The sequence below is a fragment of the Salmo salar genome, chromosome ssa03 (genome assembly GCF_905237065.1).
Source record: "Salmo salar chromosome ssa03, Ssal_v3.1, whole genome shotgun sequence".
Classification (NCBI taxonomy): domain Eukaryota; kingdom Metazoa; phylum Chordata; class Actinopteri; order Salmoniformes; family Salmonidae; genus Salmo; species Salmo salar.
The window spans coordinates 56,493,388-56,517,734 of record NC_059444.1 but is presented as its reverse complement, the minus strand read 5'-3'; the positions used below and the strand labels follow the sequence as shown (position 1 = coordinate 56,517,734).

The following is a 24,347-nucleotide window of genomic DNA, read 5'->3' as shown; positions in this document are numbered from 1 at the left end:
AAGGCATCGGTCCAGAACCAACACAGAAACACACCTGGTAATCAAGGCATTGATGATTACAAATGAAACTGCAATATGCTTCAATGGCTTGAATGAAAAAGTAAATGTTGCCAAAGTGAAGTGATACACGTAACTATTATGAAACAACTGCGACAAGAATAAGAATAGTAACTATAATAATAAAGAAAAAGGTATATATATATACAGATTAAACAAATAAATATCCAATACAGAAGTGTAATAACTGCAGTAACGGTAGAAGCAGGTGTAATCTATGTGAGTCATTCACGTGGATGCTAGACTTCTCCTCATGACTTACTGCCTGTCTTGTTGCCCAGTAACATGAGTTGTTTTGATCCTGGACAAACAACCACTGACTCAGAAGAGTCTGTAAATGAGGGGAATCTGGCCGATATCTGTCTAGCAGAAGTGATCAAAACACTGCAGCACAATGGCTTCTTGAGTGTGTTGGTAGAGTACATTTATCTGCCTGATTTGTCTGTCTGCCGCCTCAGGCTCTTATTGTTGTTTGCTTTAAGTAGAATTTTCTGCTCTTTATTCTGCTCCTTTACTTTGACTCTCGCTCCCTTTCTGTGTCTCTCTCATGCACTCTCTCGTCTTGCTGTCTAACTCTCATTGCATGTCTCACTTGCACACTCTCTGTCTCTCTCTGTCTGTCTTCCCTCCCTCTCAGTTTCCCTTTTGTCTCTCTCACTCGCTGTCTCCCTCTCCTTCTTTGTCTGGTTTCTTCTTACTGTCCCACTTTTTGTCTCACTTTCTTTCTTTCTCCCTCTCTTTCTCTCTCTCTTTCTCTTTCTATGTATCATGCTCTCTGTTAAACCATCTCCTTTCAGCATTCTACATATACAGAACCTCTGTGCATGGTTTTTACTAGCTCTTCTCTTCGTGGGGGTGAGACAGTGTTTTGGTGGGGTGGTGCTGGAGTGGGGTGGGGGCTCTGCTCTCTCTATTTGTTCTCCTTTATTGCCCCCACCTCCCCATTCTTACCATACATTGAGCCTGTTGTCATGGATACAATGGCTTAGCTACACCAGATGCCCACTCTGTCTGTGACGGCGGAGGCCTTCTCTCTTGTTCGTGTCTCCTTACATTGTCCTGTGAGAATCGATACCCGCACGCCGTCGAAGGGTTAGAAGAAATCCGAAACAAAGGCTTAGGTTAGAGGTCTTCACGTTCCAAAATGGAACTGGGCCTTTCCCACCCGAGCCCGATATGCATAAATGAAACATGTTTTATATAGATATCCATTCTGAACGGACCCAAGAACAACTAGACCCGTTTCGTATACACTTGGTTGGATCCAGACCCGGTCCGATTTGATCCGAGGAAAGCTACTTAGTTAACCAGAGCTGATAAAGGGTGTGGGAGAGGAGGGAGAGAGAGGTGCAGCTCTAGCAGGCGGGAGATTGGCCCGTACTGTGTGAGCAAGTGAAACGGGAGCAGGGAGGGAGAGACGAGAGACAGCAACCAACCCAGCCCACTCGCGCTATACTAGACTAATTGCTGCCATAACTAGGTTATTTTTCATCAAATGTGATACGACTGCATCAAACCGGGAGAAGTTAGTTGAGCTAGTTAACGTTAAGCTAGCTATCTCCTAACTTTTTCCCAACATGGAGGCTCTATGATTGTAGCCTATTGCCGCTTTGATGACTTATGATTGGCCAACAACAAGCTACCTACTCGGTTCCCGGATCAGGTCTCGGGTATTCGGGTACAGGTAGATTCGTGAAGACCTCTAGCTCAGATGCAAAAATATGGGCAAGACAAAATATTTAAGGACCTTTGAACGGGGTATGTTAGTAGGTGCCAGAATTGCAACGCTGCTGGGTTTTTTACACTCAACAGTTTACCGTGTGTATCAAGAATGGTCCACCACCCTAAGGACATCCAGCCAACTTGACACAACTGTGGGAAGCGTTGGAGTCAGCATCGGCCAGCATCCCTGTGGAACGCTTTCGACATCTTGTAGAGTCCATTCCCCGACGAATTGAGGCTGTTCTGAGGTGAAAATGGGGCGCAATTCAATGTTAGGAAGGTGTTCCTAATGTATTGTGCACTAAGTGTATATAAATCAAGGACAACATCAGTGCTTATTGGTAGTCCATCGTTCAAACTCGAATATAATCTGCTGATGGGAAAACAGCACTCCCTACTGGTGAATATTATACTCAGAAAAATGCCCAAATGCACCTGTTGGATTCTATGCTGGTGTAAATGTGTATTGTTACTGTACATTAGAGCTCTTCATGGATCCACTTGTACCCGAATACACGGTTGGATCGAGAATTGTAAATAATGTCACAGGTCTGGGTCGGATCTGACATGATTGTCGGGTCTCAGTTATGTGTAATTTTAACTGACGTGTCCAGAAGAACCCATAGAGATCCGAACTCGACTACTACAGTAGAGAGAGAGAGAGAGAGAGAGAGAAATTGCATAATTTATGCTGCTGCTCTTTGCATTTCACGAGTGTGGCACGTGTAGCTCGTTGTTGTCAAGTCAAAGCGGCAACAGGCTACCGTCATGTGGGGTTGGTTGCTGTCTCTCGTCCCCCCCTCCCTATTCCCTGTGTCACTCGCTCACACTCACAGTAACCTACACACACAGCACGGCCCCTGCACCTCTCTCTACCTCCTCTCCCTCGTGCTTTATCAGCTGAGGTTAATTAAGTAGCTTAAAAATGGATCAAATCGAACCGGGTCTGGATCTGACCAGGTCTATACGAAATGGGTCTAGTTGTCCTCGGGTCCGTTCGGAACAAGTTTTATATTTTTTAAATTAATTTATGCATATCGGTTCCGGATGGGAAAGCCCCAGGTCCATTTCAGAACGGGTCCAATTGTTTAGATCCGTGAAGGCCTCTACCATACATTTTAGCTTTGATGACTGCATTCAAAATGGATGTCTGTTCTGGCTCACGAGGGAACACTCTCAATACAAATTAATTTTTGATGAAACGAAATGTTTATTAATGTTCCCCCCCTCCTATCTTTCTCTCTAGATCGCTCTCTCTCTTTCTTTCTCTCTCTCTTCCTCTCCTCTCTGCCGGCAGCTGACACAGTTTAACTAAAGCCTCAACATGCCTGTGGCGTCGACTGGCACAGAGCCTGGTGAGTTTTGTTTTCCTCTCCCTTCCTTTCCTTCCTCCATTCCCTACTTTCCTCCCTCCATCCCTCCTTTCCTTCCTCTATCCCCCTCTTCCTCCTCTCCTCCCTTACCCAACCCCATTACCTTTCCCTGTAGCTCTGATAAATGGGGCCGTCGCACATTCTATATGACACCCACATCCATAAACACACCACACAGCCATTAAGACCCACAGTTTCTCACTGCCGCAGCCAAAAAAGGTCTACCTTAATGAAACCATATAATGTGGCCCCTAAATGGAGATTGAACTGACACTGTTACTTCCTGGAAGTAGACCCATTTTTCACTGCTTGTCCAGATAGCTGCCGCCATCTTTTCTGCATAAGTTTTGGGCTTTGGTGGAGGGAGTCTTGGGTCGCACGTTACATTAAAGGGCAATCTAGAGTTGCTACATTCATTTGTTGACTTATAAATGAATGATATGTACCCATTGATTCTTAAAGAATATAACTTATACATGAATGTATATGTACCATTGATTCTTGAAGAATATAACTTATAAATAAATGTATATGTACCATTCATTCTTGAAGAATATAACTTATAAATGCCTCATGAGCATAGTTCAAGTGCCGTACACCATCAGAACCCCAAATAAGCTTGTTTTACTCCAAAGTTTTTTAAACAAAGTAAATGTAAACAAACACCGTGGAGCCTCTAAACATGGTTAACATGATAATGTTGATATCATGGATGGTCAGTCCTTGCATCCATCTGTCTGTGAATTTGAGAGTGATTACATTTCTCCAGCCTCATCCCCTCAGCTTTTTACTGAAACAGTGGTTGGAAAACACTTTGTTATTGTTTCAACTGCTGATTGCCCCTTTAAGATACACAAATGCTACCCAGCAGTGATATAGAGAGAAGATGCTGTATGGGTACTTTTATTTTCTCTGTGAGAGCGATACCACAACATTGACTGTTTCTAATCAATAGCAGAAGATGGTCAACTGAGATCTTGGGCAGACCATACATGAGATACTATGACATTATAGTATACGGCCATTGATTGTAGAATAATACTGAAGACATAAAAACTATGAAATAAAACATATGGAATCACGTAGTAACCAAAAAAAGTGTTAAACAAATCCAAATATATATTATATTAAAGATTTTTCAAAGTAGCCACCCTTTGCCATGATGACATCTTTGCACACTCTTGGCATTCTCTCAACCAGCTTCATGAGGTAGTCAACTGCAATGCATTTCAATTAATAGGTGTGCCTTGTTAAAAGTGAATTTGTTTAATTTCTTTCCTTCTTAATGTGTTTGAGCCAATCAGGGGTGGTACACAGCAGATAGCCCTATTTGGTAAAAGACCAAGTCCATATCATGGCAAGAATCGCTCAAATAAGCAAAGAGTTACCTCTGCTGCAGGATAAGTTCATTAGAGTTACCAGCCTCAGAAATTGCAGCCCAAATAAATACTTCACAGAGTTCATGTAACAAACATATCTCAACATCAACTGTTCTGAGGAGACTGCGTGAATCAGGCCTTCATGGTAGAATTGCTGCAAAGAAACCACTACTTAAGGACACCAATAATAAGAAGAGACTTGCTTTGGCCAAGAAACACGAGCAATTTGCATTAGACCGGTGGAAATCTGTCCATTGGTCTGATGAGTCTGACATTTTTGGTTCCAACCACCGTGTCTTTGTGAGACGCAGAGTAGGTGAATGGATGATCTCTGCATGTGTGGTTCCCACAGTGAAGCACGGAGGAGGAGGTATGATGGTGTGGGTGTGCTTTGCTGGTGACACTGTCAGTGATTTATTTAGCATTCAAGGCACACTTATCCAGCGATACGCCATCCCATCTGGTTTGTGCTTAGTGGGACTATCATTTTTTTCCCAACAGGACAATGACCCAACACACCTCCAGTCTGTGTAAGCGCTATTTGACCAAGAAGGAGAGTGATGGAGTCCTGTATCAGATGACCTGGCCTCCACATTCACCCGATCTCAACCCAATTGAGATGGTTTGGGATGAGTTGGACCGCAGAGTGAAGGAAAAGCAGCCAACAACTGTTCACCTTATGTGGGAACTCCTTCAAGACAGTTGGAAAAGCATTCCAGGTGAACCTGCTTGAGAGAATGCTAAGAGTGTGCAAAGCTGTAATCAAGGCAAAGGGTGGCTACTTTGAAGAATATAAAATATAAAATAAATGTTAATTTGTTTAACACTTCTTTGGTTACTACATGATTCCATATGTGTTATTTCATAGTTTTGGTGTCTTCACTATTATTCTACAATGTAGAAAATAGTAAAAATAAAGAAAAACCCGTGAACGAGTAGGTGTGTCCAAACTTTTGACTGGTACTGTATATATATTTTTAAAGTCCTTATATCCTTTACTGGCGAGTGGCATGCTAACAAAATGCTAATGGCATAGATATATGGCATTGTTAGTCACTCATACTGTAGCTTAGCCACTCATTGTTAGTCACCCATAGCTTAGTTACGCATACCTTAGTCCCTCATAGCTGGGTGCAGAAATGCAGAGGCAGCATACAGATAAAAATCTTGTTTAACTTGGGGAGCTTGCTGACTGGGGTGTAAATTGAATTGAAAGTCTGTAAAACAATAGTTTACTTTATACATTTAGCTGCATGCTGAAGGTTTTATGAGATAAAGCTAAAATTGATGATCCATTCAAGGTTCTTACAGTATTTGTGGGCCCCACAAATAGATCACATGGTCCGCTTAGATCACATGGTCTGGAAATCATCCTGAACCTTAGCTGTAGAAATGTGATAACTCCTCCAAAACGTTAACTTTAAGTTTGACTTTCCTCTTTACAAGGGTGAGTCCTGAACTCAGTCAGTCCTATGTTGCTGTGTGAAGTTGGGTGTAACTCCTTCCTCTGAATCTGTAATTGTGTTTCTGTGTCTCTGTGTATAGCGGTATCCCCCCAGGTCCTGGATACCCTGAGTGACAGCAACAGCTCCACCACCGCCAATGACCTGGACCTCATCTTCCTCAAGGGCATCATAGACAGCCCAGTGGTGAGAAAGAGAGAGGCCTAGTACACACACATTCAAACACGGCAGGATGTGTTCACACACAGGCCTACAGAGAGCCTCGTAGTGAGTCAGAGAAAGGTGAAATATGTAGGTCTAGTATGTAGGCTTACACACACACACTAACAAACACACACACACACACACACACACATACACACATATACACACACAAACTAGAGAGAGTGATTGAATAAGGCCCACAGTCCTAAAACCAAGAAATGTCAGTGCCAAAAAGACACTGCACGTTCCCAGAAGCTATGACTCATTCAAGCCTTCACAAACTCACAACCCCTGTATGGCAACAGAGACAATGCCATGTGAACTGACACCCTCCCTCTGAACATGCATTCTATTAAAGGTGGGAGGCATCACAGCATGTAATTCCAACTGATAACCCCCTTCTGCCGACATGTATTAAGGTGAGACGGATCAACCTTTCCAAAATCCATTCAAGGATTTATTACCAAATGAAAATAGCAGTGAGAGCTGTAAGTCATTACAAAACTCTACATGGCTGAGGGGGAATGGAAACCACGGCTGTGAACAAAGGAGACAGAAAGGGGAAACATTCAATTGCTTAGGAAATAAATTGGGTGTTTAGCCTTCTGTTTAATTAATGGTCCCCGAGGAGAAGGGTTGTGCACCTTTTAATTGAAGTCTTGCTCAGTGATTAAAGGGGAAGTGTCTGGGTACTGTTACTGTAAATACAGGGGGATGTTCTGGAACAAAGGCTACTAAGACACATATCTTTTTTTTTTTAAGCACAACAGGTCTTGATCATTTTGTTATTCATTTATTCATTATTAGTCGGGGCCAGTAAATTTAATTATTTAAATGAGGTAATCTCTTGTGTCAAGGAGGACTGATGAAGAGGGTAATATGATCTCAAACTAGTCGACATCTGAGGATGTGGAACTGTCATGCCCCAGCACTAATGACTGCTCCTGGACCGCTTTGATGCCAGATGATGGGAGGAATCTCGCTCTCTCTCTCTCTCCAATCAAATCAAATTGTATTTGTCACATGCGCCGAATACAACAGGTGTAGACCTTACAGTGAAATGCTTACTTACAAGCCCTTAACCAACAATGCAGTTTTAAGAAAATACCCCAAAAAGTAAGAGACAAAAATAACAAATAATTAAAGAGCAGCAGTAAAATAACAATAGCGGGGCTATATACAGACGGTAGTGGTACAGAGTCAATGTGCAGGGGCACCGGTGTCGAGGTAATTGAGGGAATATGTACATGTAGGTAGAGAAATTAAAGTGACTATGCATAGATAATAACAGAGAGTAGCAGCAGCGTAGAAGGGGGGGGCAATGCACATAGTCTGGGTAGCCATTTGATTAGATGTTCTGAAGTCTTATGGCATGGGAGTAGAAGCTGTTTAGAAGCCCCTTGGACCTAGACTTGGTGCTCCGGTACCGCTTGCCGTGCGGTAGCAGAGAGAACAGTCTATGACTAGGGTGGCTGGAGTCTTTGACAACTTTTAGGGCCTTCTTCTGACACCGCCTGGTATAGAGGTCCTGGATGGCAGGAAGATTGGCTTCAGTGATGTACTGGGCCGTACGCACTACCCTCTGTAGTGCCTTGCGGTCAGAGGCCGAGCAGTTGCCATACAAGGCAGTGATGAAACCCGTCAGGATGCTCTCGATGGTGCAGCTGTAAAACCTTTTGAGGATCTAAGGACCCATGCCAAATCTTTTCAGTCTCCTGAGGGGGAATAGGTTTTGTCTTTCCCTCTTTCCCTCTTGGTGTGCTTGGACCATGTTAATTTGTTGGTGATGTGGACGCCAAGGAACTTGAAGCTCTCAACCTGCTTTACTACAGCCCTGTCGATGAGAATGGGGGCGTGCTCGGTCCTCCTTTTCATGTAGTCCACAATCATCTCCTTTGTCTTGATCACGTTGAGGGAGAGGTTGTTGTCCTTGCACCACACGGTCAGGTTTCTGTCTTCCTCCCTATAGGTTGTCTCATCGTTCTTGGTGATCAGGCCTACCACTGTTGTGTCATCGGCAAACTTAATGATGGTGTTGGAGTCGTGCAGTCATAAGTGAACAGGGAGTACAGGAGGGGACTGAGCACGCATCCCTGAGGGGCCCCCGTGTGTTGGATCAGCGTGGCGGATGTGTTGTTACCTACCCTTACCACCTGGAGTTAGTGATGAGCTTTTTGGGCACTATGGTGTTGAATTCTGAGCTGTAGTCAATGAATGGCATTCTCACATAAGTGTTCCTTTTGTCAAGGTGTGAAAGGACAGTGTGGAGTGCAATATTGATTGCATCATCTGTGGATCTGTTGGGGTGGTATGCAAATTGGAGTGGGTCTAGGGTTTCTGGGATAATGGTGTTGATGTGAGCTATGACCAGCCTTTCAATGCACTTCATGGCTACAGATGTGAGTGCTACGGGTCGGTAGTCATTTAGGCAGGTTACCTTAGTGTTCTTGGGCACAGGGACTATGGTGGTCTGCTTGAAACATGTTGGTATTACAGACTCAGACAGGGAGAGGTTGAAACTGTCAGTGAAGACACTTGCAAGTTGGTCATTGCATCCTCAGAGTACACGTCCTGGTAATCCATCTGGCCCTGCGGCCTTGTGAATGCTGACTTGTTTAAAGGTCTTACTCACATCGGCTGCAGAGAGCGTGATCACACAGTCGTCCGGAACAGCTGATGCTCTCATGCATGTTTCAGTGTTACTTGCCTCGAAGCGAGCATAGAAGTTATTTAGCTCGTCTGGTAGGCTCGTGTCACTGCGCAGCTCTCGGCTGTGCTTTCCTTTGTATTTTGTAATAGTTTGCAAGCCCTGCCACATCCGACGAGCTTCGGAGCCGGTGTAGTACGATTCGATCTTAGTCCTGCATTGACACTTTGCCTGTTTGATGGTTCGTCGGAGGGCGTAGCGGGATTTCTTATAAGCTTTCTCTCCCTCTTCTCTCTTGCACACACAGACACACACACACACACACACACACACACACACACACACAGGCTCTCCCCTACAGGGGAAATGAGAAGTGACAGCCCAGACTAAAAATAGCACTCCTAATGGAGGCCTGACATTGATTTGCCTTTAAGCACAGTTTGTCAATGAACCAGATATAAGGTGTATGTGCACTCCTAGTCCACCAGGTGGCATGATTACCAAAGAGTTTAAATTACAGTTTTGGTCTGGCAGTGAGGACCATATACTCTGTGTAGGTGGGTCACTTTGCCCTTAAGTGTTGATTCCAGTACAGATTTGCTTAATCCTTCTTCATAGTAAGTTTATGTTTAAGGAAGGATAGGGTGATCCTAAATCTGCTCTTATGACAACCACTGGGCTAGAAGCCTAAATTCCTGGCTGGTGCCAGATGCCACTCAGTCCCAGACCTCAGGGTCGTGTCTGGCCCATCCCTTCAGTTGTTAATGTCCACTAATTCTCTCAAGAATTACTTTCAAACATGTGCTTTTACATTAAAGACATGATCAGCTGACTTTGAACTCAATTCCCTCTGTGAATGAACTTCAAAGGGAAAGTCAGTCAGCCAGCTTTCTTAATAAGGACATTTTGGGCGGATCTTGGAGCTTCTGTGAAATATTAATGGCTTACACACTACTTTGATGAAAAATATTTAATTCATCAGATAAAAGTTACAGAGAACAAAAAAAAAAGTACAAAAAATAAAATTGAAAGATGTTGATATACATTTTAAGGTGCAAAGTATGTGTACTTACTATTTTTAAAGTACCCAAAACCATTCTGAAGCATACTTATTTCCATCTTAAAGAGATTCTCCAGTACTTTTGGATACTTTTTAGCCAGTAGTTCTGAAAATTGTGTGTGCATTTTGCTAGCTGTCACTCAAATGGTGAGGGGCTGAAGAACATTGGCTAGAACTCAAATTGTTAGGGGGCTGACCCACGTGGGAGAAAATTTTGTGAAAAATGTCGCAGCACAGCTTCCAGAAAAACAGTCGCTTTCAAACTAGGGATTTCATAGCTTATTGAGGTAAAACAGTAATTCTGCGCATAGATTATACATGTGTGAACTGCACATTGACACATCCAGCACAAAGCGGGAGGTTTAAAAAAAATAAATAAAATATAAGTTCCTGAGCATGTCTTTAATAAGTATACATTTGTATTTCAAATATGTATTCAAATAAAAGTATAGGTGTGTGTGTGTGTCTCCTTATGTCTTATGCCTTATGTCTCCTTGTGTCTCCTTTTAGTGTTGTCTCTCTTGTCGTGATGTGTGTTTTGTCCTATATTTTTATTGAATTTATTTGTATTTTTAATCCCAATCCCCCTCCCCGCAGATGGCCTTTTGCCTTTTGGTAGACCGTCATTGTAAATAAGAATTTGTTCTTAACTGACATGCCTAGTTAAATAAAGGTTCAATTACAAAAAAGATATAATAATTTAAAACAAAATGTCCCGTAGGAGCCGGAGAGTCTGGAGGAGACCAGGTTAGAGGCGGTGAGGGACAACAACGTAGAGCTGGTCGAGGAGATCCTCAGAGAGCTGAGTCCCTTCACACACCAAAGCAACAGCGCAGCAGAGCTCACGCGCATCCTCAACGAACCCCACTTTCAGGTACACACGCAGAAGCACACATAGTGCGCACACACACCCACACCCATTAAACCACACACTCATGTGGACATCAATGCACGCATACGCCTACCTAGACGTGCAGAGAAGAAATGTCCTTCATCACATACTCCACTATTTAGTCTTATGAAAGTATTTCTTGTAGCCTCAGTCTGCTGTCAATCTAATGTTCTCTCTCTGCCGACTGGTTCCCAGTCTCTGCTGGAGACCCATGACTCGGTGGCGTCCCAGGTGTGTGACACCCCTCCCCCCAGCCCCTGTGCCTACATGGAGCTCCCTGTCAGCAACCAGCCCGTGCCCCCAGATGCCGTCCGGATGGTGGGCATCCGCAAAGTGGCTGGTGAACACTTGGTTAGTACCGCCTTGCTCTTTGTCTATCACCTATCTGTTATAGATAGCATGGCACCCAGAGTTTAGGTGTTTTAGTCAACTCTTCCTTCTTTGGCTGAATCACAAACAGGCTAGTGGTTTTAACCATGGTGTATAATTGTGGCCATAGTGTATCCTCATTCATGTCCTTTTTTCAAGAGAGGGAATTCCCATTATTTTGTCATTTTAGATATTTGATTGAACATATAGGACATTGTAGAAGGACAATTAAGAGAGGAGAGAGTTTGTGCCAAAGTATAAACACCCCATGCCACACATACTCATTAGTTTATATGTTTTGAACCTGTTCAGGGCGTGACTTTCCGTGTGGAGGCAGGGGAGCTGGTGATTGCCAGGATCCTCCACGGAGGGATGATCGACCAACAGGGACTCCTCCACGCGGGTGACATCATCAAGGAGGTGAACGGGAAGGAGGTGGGTGAGGACCCGAGGGTTCTGCAGGAGATGCTGCAGGATGCCAGCGGCAGCGTGGTGCTCAAGATCCTCCCTAGCTATCAGGAGGGCCACGCGCCAGGACAGGTAGGAGTTAACAATAAGTACCGGAGTGAACAATAAAGTACCAGAGTGAACAATATAGTACCAGAGCGAACATTAAGTACCAGAGTGAACAATAAAGTACCAGAGTGAACAATAAAGTACCAGAGTGAACAATAAAGTACCAGAGTGAACAATAAAGTACCAGAGTGAACAATAAAGTCCCAGAGTGAACAATAAAGTACCAGAGTGAACAATAAAGTACCAGAGTGAACAATAAAGTACCAGAGTGAACAATAAAGTACCAGAGTTAACAATAAAGTACCAGAGTTAACAATAAAGTACCAGAGTTAGCAATAAAGTACCAGAGTGAACAATAAAGTACCAGAGTTAGCAATAAAGTACCAGAGTTAACAATAAAGTACCAGAGTTAACAATAAAGTACCAGAGTTAACAATAAAGTACCAGAGTGAACAATAAAGTACCAGAGTTAGCAATAAAGTACCAGAGTTAACAATAAAGTACCAGAGTTAGCAATAAAGTACCAAGGCACCAGTCTGCTAGAACTCACCCCCTCATTCTCCGGCCTCTGTTGTCATGGATACCACAAGGCGGAGGGGGCTGAGTTTTTCCTTACAGTATGTCTTTTGGGGGATTTCTTTCCTTTTATCTTCACTCGTTCCGTGGCTGGAAGGCTGTGGAAAAAGAGGGATGGGAAGATAGTCTGAAAGTACAAACCAGTTGTCAGCAGAAGGCTGTTATGGCTGCTGAGGAAGTGTTGATATTTACAGTAACGTAGTTCAACTGAGGATTATAGAGAGTCGTTTGTTTTTATGCGTTCTTGTTGATAATGGCATTGATCAGCTGGAATACTGTATACAGCTGTATACTCTGAATGCACATACTGCATGATCTAGAGGAAAACATCCACTTCGATAAACAAATGTAAACTTTGCAAGTTAGAAGTGTGCACAAATCGAGCTTCGCTTTTTTAATTTGGTACGAAATGTTCAACACTATCCAACAGTAACAGACTCGTAACCATCTGTATGTATGTACTTCCTGTTCCCCACAGGTGTTTGTGAAGTGTCACTATGACTACGACCCGGCCAATGACAACCTGATCCCGTGTAAAGAGGCAGGGCTTAAGTTCTACACCGGTGACATCCTGCAGATCGTCAATCAGGATGACCTCAACTGGTGGCAGGTGGGTCCATAGGGATTATTTTGCCATGTACTGTACTGCATGTAACACAACTTGTTTTGTGTATTGCTTCTGTTGTCAATACTATCAGCCTCTGTATTCGTCTACTTGTGCCTATCGGTACACGGTGTGCGTGCTGGTGGGTCTAAGTATTGATGAGAGAATCATCCTGTGGGTCTGTCAGGCTCGTCGTTGTGTGGAGGGAGGAAGTGCTGGGCTGATCCCCAGTCAGCTGCTGGAGGAGAAGAGAAAAGCCTTTGTCAAGCGAGACGTGGAGCTGGCCCCCGCAGGTAGGACCAGTGCATAGGGCTGTGGCAGTCATGCCATTTTGCCAGACGGTTATTGCCGTGCAAAAGACTGCCGGTCTCACGGTAATCGACCGATAATTGACACAAACACGTTTAGTATCTCCAGGTCTCCACGCATACAAGCCACTGATGTGCGCTTTTGGATCATCTACATTTAAAAAAAGTATTATAAATCAATTTAATATACATCATCACAATAAATCCATGATTTATCTTAGTCAGGTCTAAGGAAATGTTATCAAATGAAAATGTCTTTCAGAAGAACAGAATATGATCTGGCCTACTGTGTGTTATCTGGCTATGCTCCATGCCATAGGCTGCAGGCTTGTTCATTTAGCTGACAAGACATGCTTATAAGTCCCATGCTATTATTTTATTTTATCCGATTTTATAGTAATACGAATATAATAGAACTCAATAAAATAGAAAGGATATTTTTTCCCCATTACAGAGCCACGTTGATCATAAAATGATGATTTGAAACAGGTCCTATATGCTAGCTTTAGAGTTATTTGGCAACTTTAGTTGTGAATGATACAAACCTTAGAATGTCTTAGAAATCAAAACATATATGGGCTGCATGATGCGACTATAGGATATTGATGAATTGAGAAAGTAACAAAAAAAGCTTGGGCTCTGTTCCTTGCCTCAGGCTGCACAGCTGTTTTCTCATCAGGTGATCATATTTACACCCATCAGACTATTCTCAATTTAATCTTGTCTTTTCTAAGAAAAGATTGTGTTTATCTTGTCTTTACTCAAATTTGTTTCGATTTAGAATTGCCCATTATTAAATGGGCAGGAACAGGGGCAGAAACAGGGGCAGGGGGAAAAATGCATGTCATCTGTATGTGCTCAAATAGCGAATGGAGGCCGTGCTTCCCGTCAGTCCGTTTTGTAGTCTACTTCCGTTTTATAGCGGAGCATGAGCTTAATATGAGCAGCTGAGAAATAAATAGAAGAAGACTTATTTCATTCCACCCATCAACCACTGTTTGAGGAGCATGCTCTCTCTACCCCGACACGTGATATTTTCCTCCAAACTCTGTATACCACGGGCTCTCAAACCTTGTTCCTGTAGCTACTCAATGCTTCATTTGGGAAACCAAGTGAAATCTGTTAGGGAACATCAATAGTAACGTCTTTTCGCAACAAAACATATTTCACTAAACTGTTGACAGCCCGTCTGTGCTCTCAGGAAAAGGAATAAAGGCGAGAGCGGAGGAGATGGAAATGCGTGATGGTGAGATATTCTGTATAGCTGAAGGTAATGTGAGTCTCAATTAATTATGAAAATATTTTTAAAAAGCCCTATTACTAGGCTATTCAAAATCAGGCTAACTGTAGGCTAACTGTAAACCGCCCTGCACAAACAATGAACCAACAGCATCACCTAGGACTGGCTATACGTTCTCTCCCAGACTCATGGATAGACATTTTGGAGAGTAACATAAGGTAACCAGTCCATCCAGTATGTATAATAATACGGTCCACACTCAAAGGCGATTACTCAAATGAGCTTAATTTTGGAGCATAGGCTAGACCAATTATGTACCAAGACATTTTAAATCAGTTTTGTTTCATTTGTTTTCTGCCATGCGTAATATGCGGTAGGCTATGTATTGTATAACGGCACAATCATGTTGGGTACAACCAAAGCATGTCTAGAGTACATAAAAATGAGATTACTGTGACTTAATGGTCAAATGAAATTTTACTGTGGTCATGGCTCATAACTGCGGGTGTGGCAGTCATTCAGTCACCCAACATCCCTAGCAGTGCAGCCCACCTTATAAACTCATCATAACACTTACCCCTGTCTGTCTGTCTGTCTGTCTGTCTGTCTGTCTGTCTGTCTGTCACTCCTCACAGACAGCTTTTAATATGAGCCAGATCGTCAGATCCTTGATGTGTAGCTTTTATGTAGAGGGGAATGATGTTGTGCTGGGCATTAGAGGTCTTCATAGATCCACCTGTACCCGAATACAGAGAACCGATCCGGGACCCGATTGGGTCTGGATCCTGAATTCTAAATAATGTCACGGCTCTGATATGATTGTCAGGGGTCTCGGGTATGTTTCATTTGAACTGACTTGTCCGAAAGGACCCGTACGTATTCGAAAGGCGAATGCTACAGTAGAGAGAGATAAATTGTATAATTTATGCTGCTGCTTGTTGGTCAATCATAAACCATCAACGCGTCATAGAGCCTCCATGGAAAGAGTTGTGTGATATCTAATCAGTGGAAGATGGAATTAAAAGTTAAAGGATCAGGATAGGCTACAACAACTATGAGCCAACAGTTAGGCTGCTACTTAATATTCTGATGGAGTTGTTGTTATTTCTAACTGTAGGACGAGAAAGCTCATGCAGCCTCAATTAGCCTAGCTAGCTAGCTTAACTAGCTTCTCTCGGTTTGATGCAGTCAAGACAGGTACTACTTAAGTATATTGGATGATAAATAACCTAGCTATGGCAGCAAGTCGGCTTGGTTGGGGGCTGTCTCTCGTCTTTCCCTCCGTCCTCCCTGCGCCACTCGCTCACAGTAACACACCTCTTCCTCCTCTCCCTCGTGCTTTATCAGCTCTGGTTAATAACGTGGGTTAAAAACTTCCCTTTTCTGCTGCTTCCCTTACTCGGATCGGGTCAGGATCCGACCAGGTCTATAATGAGTGGGTTTAGTTGTCCTCTGGTCCGTTCGGAATGGGTATCTATATTTAAAAAATAATAGTTATGCATATTGGGTCCGGGTGGGAAAGCAACATGGCCATTTTGGAATGTTTCCAACTTTTTGGACCAATGATCTCTACTTGGCATTGTTATATACTGCCCCCTAGTGTAAAATCAAATGGATGATTAATAAGAAAACCATGTGAATACCTGCGGATGAATGTGGATAAATGGAGTTTGTATGGGATCATCATTGTTTCTTGTGTGTTATTGTGACAGGAAATCTTTGTACTGGAGTGGCGGGAAAGAACAAGAAGAAAAAGATGATGTATCTAACTACTAAGAATGCAGGTGGGAATTTCTTCAATTCTGATAATTCTGAGTGTTTCTGTAAGTTACATTGAAATATTAACAAATAAAATTCTCTCTCTCCCTCTCTCTGTTTTCTCTCTCTCTCTCTCTCTCTCTCTCTCTCTCTCTCTCTCAGAGTTTGACAGGCACGAGTTGCTGATCTATGAGGAGGTTGCCAAGGTGCCTCCATTCCGCAGGAAGACGTTGGTTCTGATTGGTGCTCTGGGAGTGGGCCGACGCAGCCTGAAGAACAAACTGATGCTGTCTGACCCACAACACTACGGCACCACCATCCCCCGTGAGTGTTGCTAACGCTAACTTTCCAACTAATTAACAACAACAAAATGCTAACATGCTATAGCCAGCCCTTTTTGAATTTGGATTGAACCCATTGTGTTAGGACACCTTTATACAGTAACTAGGGATTGTTGAAACCGTTTCCAGCGAGTTTCTCTGGATAAGAGTGTCTGTTAAATGACTAAAATGTACATCATCTTCTTGCCTCCTCCAGACACCTCCAGAAAGCCAAAGTCAGGGGAGCGGGAGGACCAGATGTATGCCTTCACCTCGCGGAGCAAGATGGAGGCAGACATCAAGAATGGCCGCTACCTGGAGCATGGCGAGTACGACGGCAATCTCTACGGCACCAAGATGGACTCCATCCATGAGGTGGTGGAGGCCGGTCGCATCTGTGTACTGGACGCCAATCCTCAGGTAGGAGCGACTGGCCACATTGTGGCCTCACACACCACAATCTGGAGCCCTATCTGGGTGAATTCAGGGTTCTAACAGTTATAGACATTTGTACCTCTTACAGACATTGTATTCCTTGTACTACTTCCAGGCCTTGAAGGTACTGCGGACGTCGGAGTTCCTGCCTTACGTGGTGTTCATCAAGGCCCCTGATTTTGAGGTCCTTAAGGCCATGAACCAGTCGGCCATCGAGACTGGAGTTGTCACCAAGCAGTTGACGGTAAGCACCAGGGTGAAGCCAAACAGAGGATAATGACTGAATGGAAAACTCAATGACAACTACTGACTATGTCTTTCATTCAGGAAGACCAACGTGCCTCAATTTGTTTAGCCATTATACACTGAGTGTACAAAACATTAAGGACACATGCTCTTTCCACGACATAGACTGACCAGGTGAAAGCTATGATCCCTTATTGATGTCACTTGTTAAATCCACATTAATCTGTGTAGATGAAGGGGAGGAGACAGGTTAACGAATGATTTTTAAGCCGCGAGACAATTTAGACACGGATTGTGTATGTGTGCCATTCACAGGGTGAATGGGAAAGACAAAAGATTGAAGTGCCTTTGAACAGGGTATGGTAGTAGGTGACAGGCTCATCGGTTGTGTCAAGAACTGCAATGCTGCTGGGGTAGGGGGGTGAGGTGTAGCACTTACTACTTAGAGACATTGGGACTAGAAGATTCTATCTGATATTTTTGTCAAAAATGCGTAAGTCACATATAATAGATCTTTAGATGATCTTCATACTGTATGTCTGTGAAGTTTGATTTTTGAAAAAGTACATTTTAACAACTAGGAAGTTCTATCTGCATAAATCCATTTCAACTTGGAGCTATCAAATCACAAGCCTGAACAAATACAGACGGACCAATCAGAACACGTCTTTGCCAACAACACTGTCTGAAATCTTAAAGTAAATTGCACATCATTGTTCAGTGATGACAGTAATTTGTCTGATGATCATAATACATTGCTTATCTGGGTAAAATAGGGTTATTCTATCATTTATGTATTCAAATAACTGCAGTCTTTTAAAAAACGAAACATGTCTAATTCAGAAGTGTCAGGTAGAACTATGCTTTGTGCAGATAGAACCTTATAGTCCCAAGGTCACAACTTGCTGTAAAGCTGAAAGGCGCTAATGTTGCTCACTAGCTACATGCTTGAGCTTCCAGGTTCGTACCTATTGGCGCCTTCCTAAACAGAACTAATTAGTTTGTTCAGGGCCTGTTCCCTTCCTGTTACTCTTAGTTCTAACAACTGACATCTTTGTTCTCTGTAGGATTCAGAGCTGAAGAGAACAGTGGATGAGAGCACCCGCATCCAGACGGCCTACGGACACTACTTTGACCTCACCATCGTCAACGACAACCTGGACGAGAGCTACAGGAACCTGAAGGCAGCTCTGGAGAAGGTCTCTGCTACCCAGCAGTGGGTCCCAGTCACCTGGGTCTTCTAGTGGGAGACAGAAGGACAAGAGGGTGGAGTCGAACACTTGTTCTCTCATTCATCCCCACAAGACATCTGATGATACTGTCTGGCTCATCATCACAGTGACCTCTGGACCTCTGACCTTTGGATCCCATACTGTACATAAGACTGAACTGACAGCGTTCTTTTTGCTGTGTATGTATTGCTTTTGGAAATCTGTCGACAAAACATCAAGGATTTTCTTGTTTGGGCATTATGGGATTCTGGTGTGTGTGTGTGTGTGCATGTGTGTGCGTGTGCGTGCATTCGTGTGGTTGCAGAGTGTCTTTACCATAATCCTGGTCACTACATTGACTCTTTAGTTCAGCAATAGTTCATCTATGTTTACATGAATCATTAAATGGACGTTCAGAATATGAAATAGATAATCTTACATCAAAACAGTAAACAGCGGTAGATGGCCTTCTACTGTTTATGTCTTCACTACAGGTCTGACACACACACACACACACACACACACACACACACACACACACACACACACACACACACACACACACACACACACACACACACACACACACACACACACACCAAATTCTATTTTTATTACCACATTCTATTTTTTGTATGGTTGCGTTCAAGTTGGAACACTTTTTGACACCTACTGTTGGGTATTTATTTTTTCTATCATTTCAAAAAGGCAAGACACTAAGGTGTGATAATAGAACATCAAAATAATTTGAAGATAGCATGTAGATGCATCGAGAGATGTGTATGATAGATGGACTGTAAGTACAACCTTTATTTATGTAACTACACAGATACTTTTTATATATGTTTTTGATGTGCCAAAAGCCTTCTTTCTCTTTTAGTTCATAAAAATACTATTCCCAGGTCTGCTCTACAGTACAGTACACACCAGTTTGACATGGTAAAGGCTCCAGAAATTTACTTGATGGGTTCCTTGCTGTTTACTTGTCAAACTGGGCAGACCTTTTTATTCCACTTTCGTAACAGAAGATCTTGTGATGCAGTGGTACAGGATGTCTATTGGGTCAGTTGAAATCGATGCACCCCAGGCTTTGGGAAATTTGGTGATAATTAGTTTGGGGTCGTATTCACTAGACACGAAACAGTAGAAAACAGACTGAGGATGTACTCTGTACTGTACAGGATAGCTTGTTTTCGTTTTCCGTTGCAAAACATTTAGCTAGAATGTGCCCCAATGAACACGACCCTGGAAACTCCAGAGGAACGACACACAACAATGACAAGTTTGTGTACTCCTGATGAGTGTAAGGTCATAGTTTCTGCCTTTTAGTATGGTTTCTACATTCCATGATGCTCACGTGTATCCATGGCATTTTCAAGTACCTAGAATATGAGTTTGGAGATTTCAATTAGATGAATTCATGACTGAACGATTTCAAGAAGCTTGTGTATTTGACTGTGTATCAGTCACCTTTTCTAGACGTACTGTAAATGACAGACTGTGAATGTAGATATACAGTAGACTAGAGGCAAACGCTAACTACAGTGACAGTGTGTTGTTTATAGGAAAATGAACTGTACATTTGATGATGTCCACAATTAAACGTCTAAAATCAATGAGACCAAATTGACGTCTGATTCCATGGAAGGATCAAATAGCATCCAAGTAAAGCTACATTTATCAGGGGGTTTAGGAAACAACAAGCCCATGTGCAAGGGATTTCCAGTGTTAAGAACAAATATGGTGGCCAAGCCCATGATAACTTACTATTGGTAGGCCTATCAGGATGATATGCATTCCAAGCCATAATGACCTCATCTAACTCCATTTTCCACTGTCACTAAAAATAATGGATGGTTCCAAAGAACTGATTTTCAATTAATCTTGCATAAGATATTAGATGATCAATGCCTCATCAACCTTCAACCTTCGGTCTCTTCCGCAACAGACAGGGAATCTCTTTGCCTTTGTAGGTCAGAGAAGGTCCGTTATTTTTAGGTTATTTTCCACCTCAGGACTTTCCGCCATCTACCAACCAACAAACACAATACTAAAAACAGCTCCAACAAACGTAGGTGTTCCCTTCAGGACGTGACGCATAAGGCCTTAATGTGTATGTACTCAAGTTGTTGGGTCTGGTAAGGTTATTCTTGTTTGTTAATCTCAGTGAAAAAGCAGAATTTGTTTGAGGACTTACAAAGCGAAAACTAGTCTCTGGTGAGTGGTGACAGACGGCCAGAGGCCAGTGCTCACGCAAGAGTTCGTTCAGGGTTGCAGAGATTAAGCAAAAGGTAATGGCGTGCAGTCTTTAAAAAAACAATTTAGGCACAATCATAAGGGAGGATCATTGGGTAGGATAAGCTTCTAATACATACACAAATGATCCAGCAAATATTCTCTTACCACCTCAACCCCCTCCCTCTGTCAGGTATCCACTACCTGGACCAGATCAGTGAGGGCCAGATCCAGTTCTCCAGTATGGAGCAGCACTTTGACACACTGATCCTAGGTCAGAGTGAAGGCCGTAGGGACTACCACATCCTCTCTGGGAAGACGGAGATGGCAGAGAGCCTGAAGAGGCAGTTTCCTGATGATGTGGAGGCCTTGAATTAATATTACAAGTATATGAAGGTGATGTGTGTGTGTGCGCGCGCGCATTTGCGTGCGTGCGTGTGTGTGTGTGCGTATGTGTGTGCATGTCTGATCATAACCCCTCTCATGTCTCCCCATGTTGCAGAAGGCAGCTCGTCATATAAAATCTCCTGGCTGGCCTCAAGATGATGCCCGTGTGGCTGGTACACTTCCTGGCTCAGACCGGCATATTAGAGCGCATCTCCTCAGTGTTCCGCATGGCCATTACCAAACACACAGAGAAGATGGCCACTCTGACCAAGAACAAAGACCTACACGCCCTCTCCGCATACCTCTCTATGGTCAGTCCCTATACACATCCACTCGCAGGGTGAATTCCAATGCGTTTTTTATTGGACAACCATTTTCCGAACTGAACTGACACATTTGGTAGTTTACAACCTAGTCCTAGAACATACAATTGAGTGCTCTTCTGTCCTTCTTGAATGTAGAGCATGTGGTTATGTTTGTCCCTCTCTGCATGTTCTGTAATGCAGTGGTTTGGGGGGGAAGGCGCCCTGACATTTTCAAATGTGAAATAGGGATCCCTGTGGGAAAAAGGTTGGGAACCCCTGCTCTATTGTGAAATGTAACTTTAACTGGATGTCCTTGACTCTGTTTCCCCTGCTGATAGGTGTTCCCCCTAAGGAATCCAGTTTCCTAATGAATACTCTACTGCTGCAGCACTATAAAGAGGGGATCCTACTACCCCATTGGAGGGGCCAGTGAGATCGCCTTCTACATCATTCCCAGTCATCCGGAAGGCAGGTGGCGCTGTGCTGGTCAGAGCCCCTGTACAGAGGGTCCTTCTGAATGAGGAGGGCTCCGCGTATGGTCGGTATCTAGTTCACGGGGGGAAAGCACTAAAGCAATGACTCATTTTACTATTAGATATGCTTACTGTTGATCGTCTTTTATGGGAGTCTTTGGTGTTACATTAGACTCATTGCAAAGTGAGTTGTTGGTCTATTTTATTATTATTATTTATTTATTTCATCTTTATTTAACCAGGTAGGCCAGTTGAGAACAAGTTCTCATTTACAACTGCGACCTGGCCAAGATAAAGCAAGGCAGTGCGACACAAACAACAGAGAGTTACACATGGGATAAACAAACTTACAGTCAATAACACAATAGAAATATATATATACAGTGTGTGCAAATGTAGTAAGATTAGGGAGGTAAGGCAATAAATAGGCCATATTGGCGAAATAATTACAATTTAGCAATTAAATACTGGAGTGATAGAAGATGATGAATGTGCAAGTAGAGATACCGGGGTGCAAAGGAGCAAAAAATAAATAACAATATGGGGATGAGGTAGATGGGTAGGCTATTTACAGATGGGCTGTGTACAGGTGCAATGATCGGTAAGCTGCTCTGACAGCTGATGCTTAAAGTTAGTGAGGGAGATATAAGACTCCAGCTTCAGTCATTTTTGCAATTCGTTCCAGTCATTGGCAGCAGATCACTGGAAGGAAAGGCGGCCAAAGGAGGAGTTGGCTTAGAGGATGACCAGTGAAATATACCTACTGGAGCGCGTGCTACGGGTGGGTGCTGCTATGGTGACCAGTGAGCTAAGGCGGGGCTTTACCTAGCAAAGACTTTTAGATGACCTGGAGCCAGTGGTTTTGGCGACGAATATGAAGCAAGGGCCAGCCAACGAGAGCATACAGATCACAGTGGTGGGTAGTATATGGGGCTTTGGTGACAAAACGGATGGCACTGTGATAGACTACATCCAATTTGCTTAGTAGAGTGTTGGAGGCTATTTTGTAAATGACATTGCCGAAGTCAAGGATCGGTAGGATAGTCAGTTTTACGAGGGTATGTTTGGCAGCTGAGAGGAGGTGGTGGGGAACATCTCCATGATGTTCATTCATTACCCCTCTGCCAAAGACCCCACCTCCAGTACCTGCCATCCAGGTAGCTGCCTCAACAACACACACCTGCACCAATAATAAATCACATTCAATTTGTCACCTGATTCGTAAACAACAGGTGCAGACTAACGGTGAAATGCTTCCTATATAGAATATAACACAGCATTTGAATTCATAGAGCACCCATCACACCAACAGAAACTCTGAAAAGACAGAGTAAAAGCATAGTAAATCCCAAAAAATAATTTAGATGATGAGTGATAATCAGTGCTTCAATGCAGCTGAAGGTCTATTTTCATACAAAAAAGGCAGATAGTTTGAGATATTAATGATGAGAAACAGTTTTTATAGTTCAAATGATTGTGTTCTAAGACTTTCTCTCCACCTCCCAACAGGGAAGTCCTGTATGACTCTGTTGACCATGGCCAAGTTTGAGTGGTTTGAGGACTGGAAAGATACCAAGCTAAACAAGAGAGGGTCTGATTACAAAGACCTGAAGATGAGCATGGCCAAGGAGCTCCTAGACTGGGCACTGGTTGTCTTCCCTCACCTCAGGGATAAGGTACTTTGAAAATATAGCTTCATTTGAACATAACTGGTCAAAATACATTGTCATATTCAATTTACTGACTTATACCGTAGAGTGGAGTTTTTTGGACAATCAAAAGAGGCATTATAATTCGTTACCACACCCATTGTGCTTGAAATCAAGACGTCTTTGAAGCAATAATGTCATCCAATCGTAATGATGTCTCACACCTGCTGGCTGTCTCTGTACCTACCAGCACAAGATGTTGAAAATATGTATTTTTGGTTGAAAGATGTTGAAAAAAAACATCTTTCAACCAATTTTGCTCACTGGGTACCTTGTGTGCCTATAGGTGGTGTATATGGAGGCTTCCACACCCCTGACCAACATGCACTACCTGGGCGCCCCGCGTGGGGAGATGTATGTGGCTGAACACAACCTGGACCACTTCAGCCGGGAGACGGCGGCCAGAACCCGGCACCCCACGGACATCAAGGGATTCTACCTCACCGGTGAGTAAGAAATAGTTCAGCGTTGTAGTATTTGAGTTTTATTTGAGTACATTTGTCACAAAGGCACAAGGTGATGCTTGACTGTGGCAGTTGTATGAGTTAGTCAGTGGAATAATAAGCAAGAAATGAAAGTCATTTTAAGGTGCTAACGTAGATAATACTGTTTCTGGTCTATGCTAGATGGTTCGACACATTGTACAAACTTACCATCAGTAGTTTTCATTTCAGCAAACCTTTGTCTTGTTCTGAACCCCAGGACAGGATGTGTTCTGTAACGGGATGGGCCGGTGCTCTGCACGGAGGAATCGTGTGTGCCTCGACAGTTCTGGACCGTATTCTCTACATGGACCTCCTATCTCTGAAGAAACAGCTCAAAAAGCAGACTCGTGAAAAGGCTCGTAACAAGGCCTGA

The 24,347-nt window shown here is 43.2% G+C and overlaps 1 protein-coding gene and 1 pseudogene across 3 annotated transcripts in view; both read left to right on the top strand.

Annotated features, from left to right (window-relative positions):
- LOC106600860 (MAGUK p55 subfamily member 2) overlaps window positions 1-20,001 on the top strand; it is a 26,211-nt gene extending 6,210 nt beyond the window's left edge. Inside the window, exons 2-13 of one of the 3 annotated variants that reach the window (XM_014192588.2) lie at window positions 3,026-3,134; window positions 6,077-6,180; window positions 10,627-10,779; window positions 10,993-11,148; window positions 11,479-11,706; window positions 12,737-12,868; window positions 13,050-13,155; window positions 16,123-16,194; window positions 16,331-16,492; window positions 16,706-16,908; window positions 17,039-17,167; window positions 18,237-20,001. In XM_014192588.2, the coding sequence (XP_014048063.1) occupies window positions 3,104-3,134; window positions 6,077-6,180; window positions 10,627-10,779; window positions 10,993-11,148; window positions 11,479-11,706; window positions 12,737-12,868; window positions 13,050-13,155; window positions 16,123-16,194; window positions 16,331-16,492; window positions 16,706-16,908; window positions 17,039-17,167; window positions 18,237-18,413 (1,653 nt within the window). In that variant the 5' untranslated portion in view covers window positions 3,026-3,103 and the 3' untranslated portion in view covers window positions 18,414-20,001. Of the gene's footprint in view, window positions 1-3,025; window positions 3,135-5,196; window positions 5,251-6,076; window positions 6,181-10,626; window positions 10,780-10,992; window positions 11,149-11,478; window positions 11,707-12,736; window positions 12,869-13,049; window positions 13,156-16,122; window positions 16,195-16,330; window positions 16,493-16,705; window positions 16,909-17,038; window positions 17,168-18,236 lie in introns of those variants that run through there. The other 2 variants (XM_014192589.2, XM_014192587.2) reach the window with 2 other exon arrangements.
- Window positions 19,170-24,347, top strand: LOC106600779 (inactive all-trans-retinol 13,14-reductase-like; annotated as a pseudogene).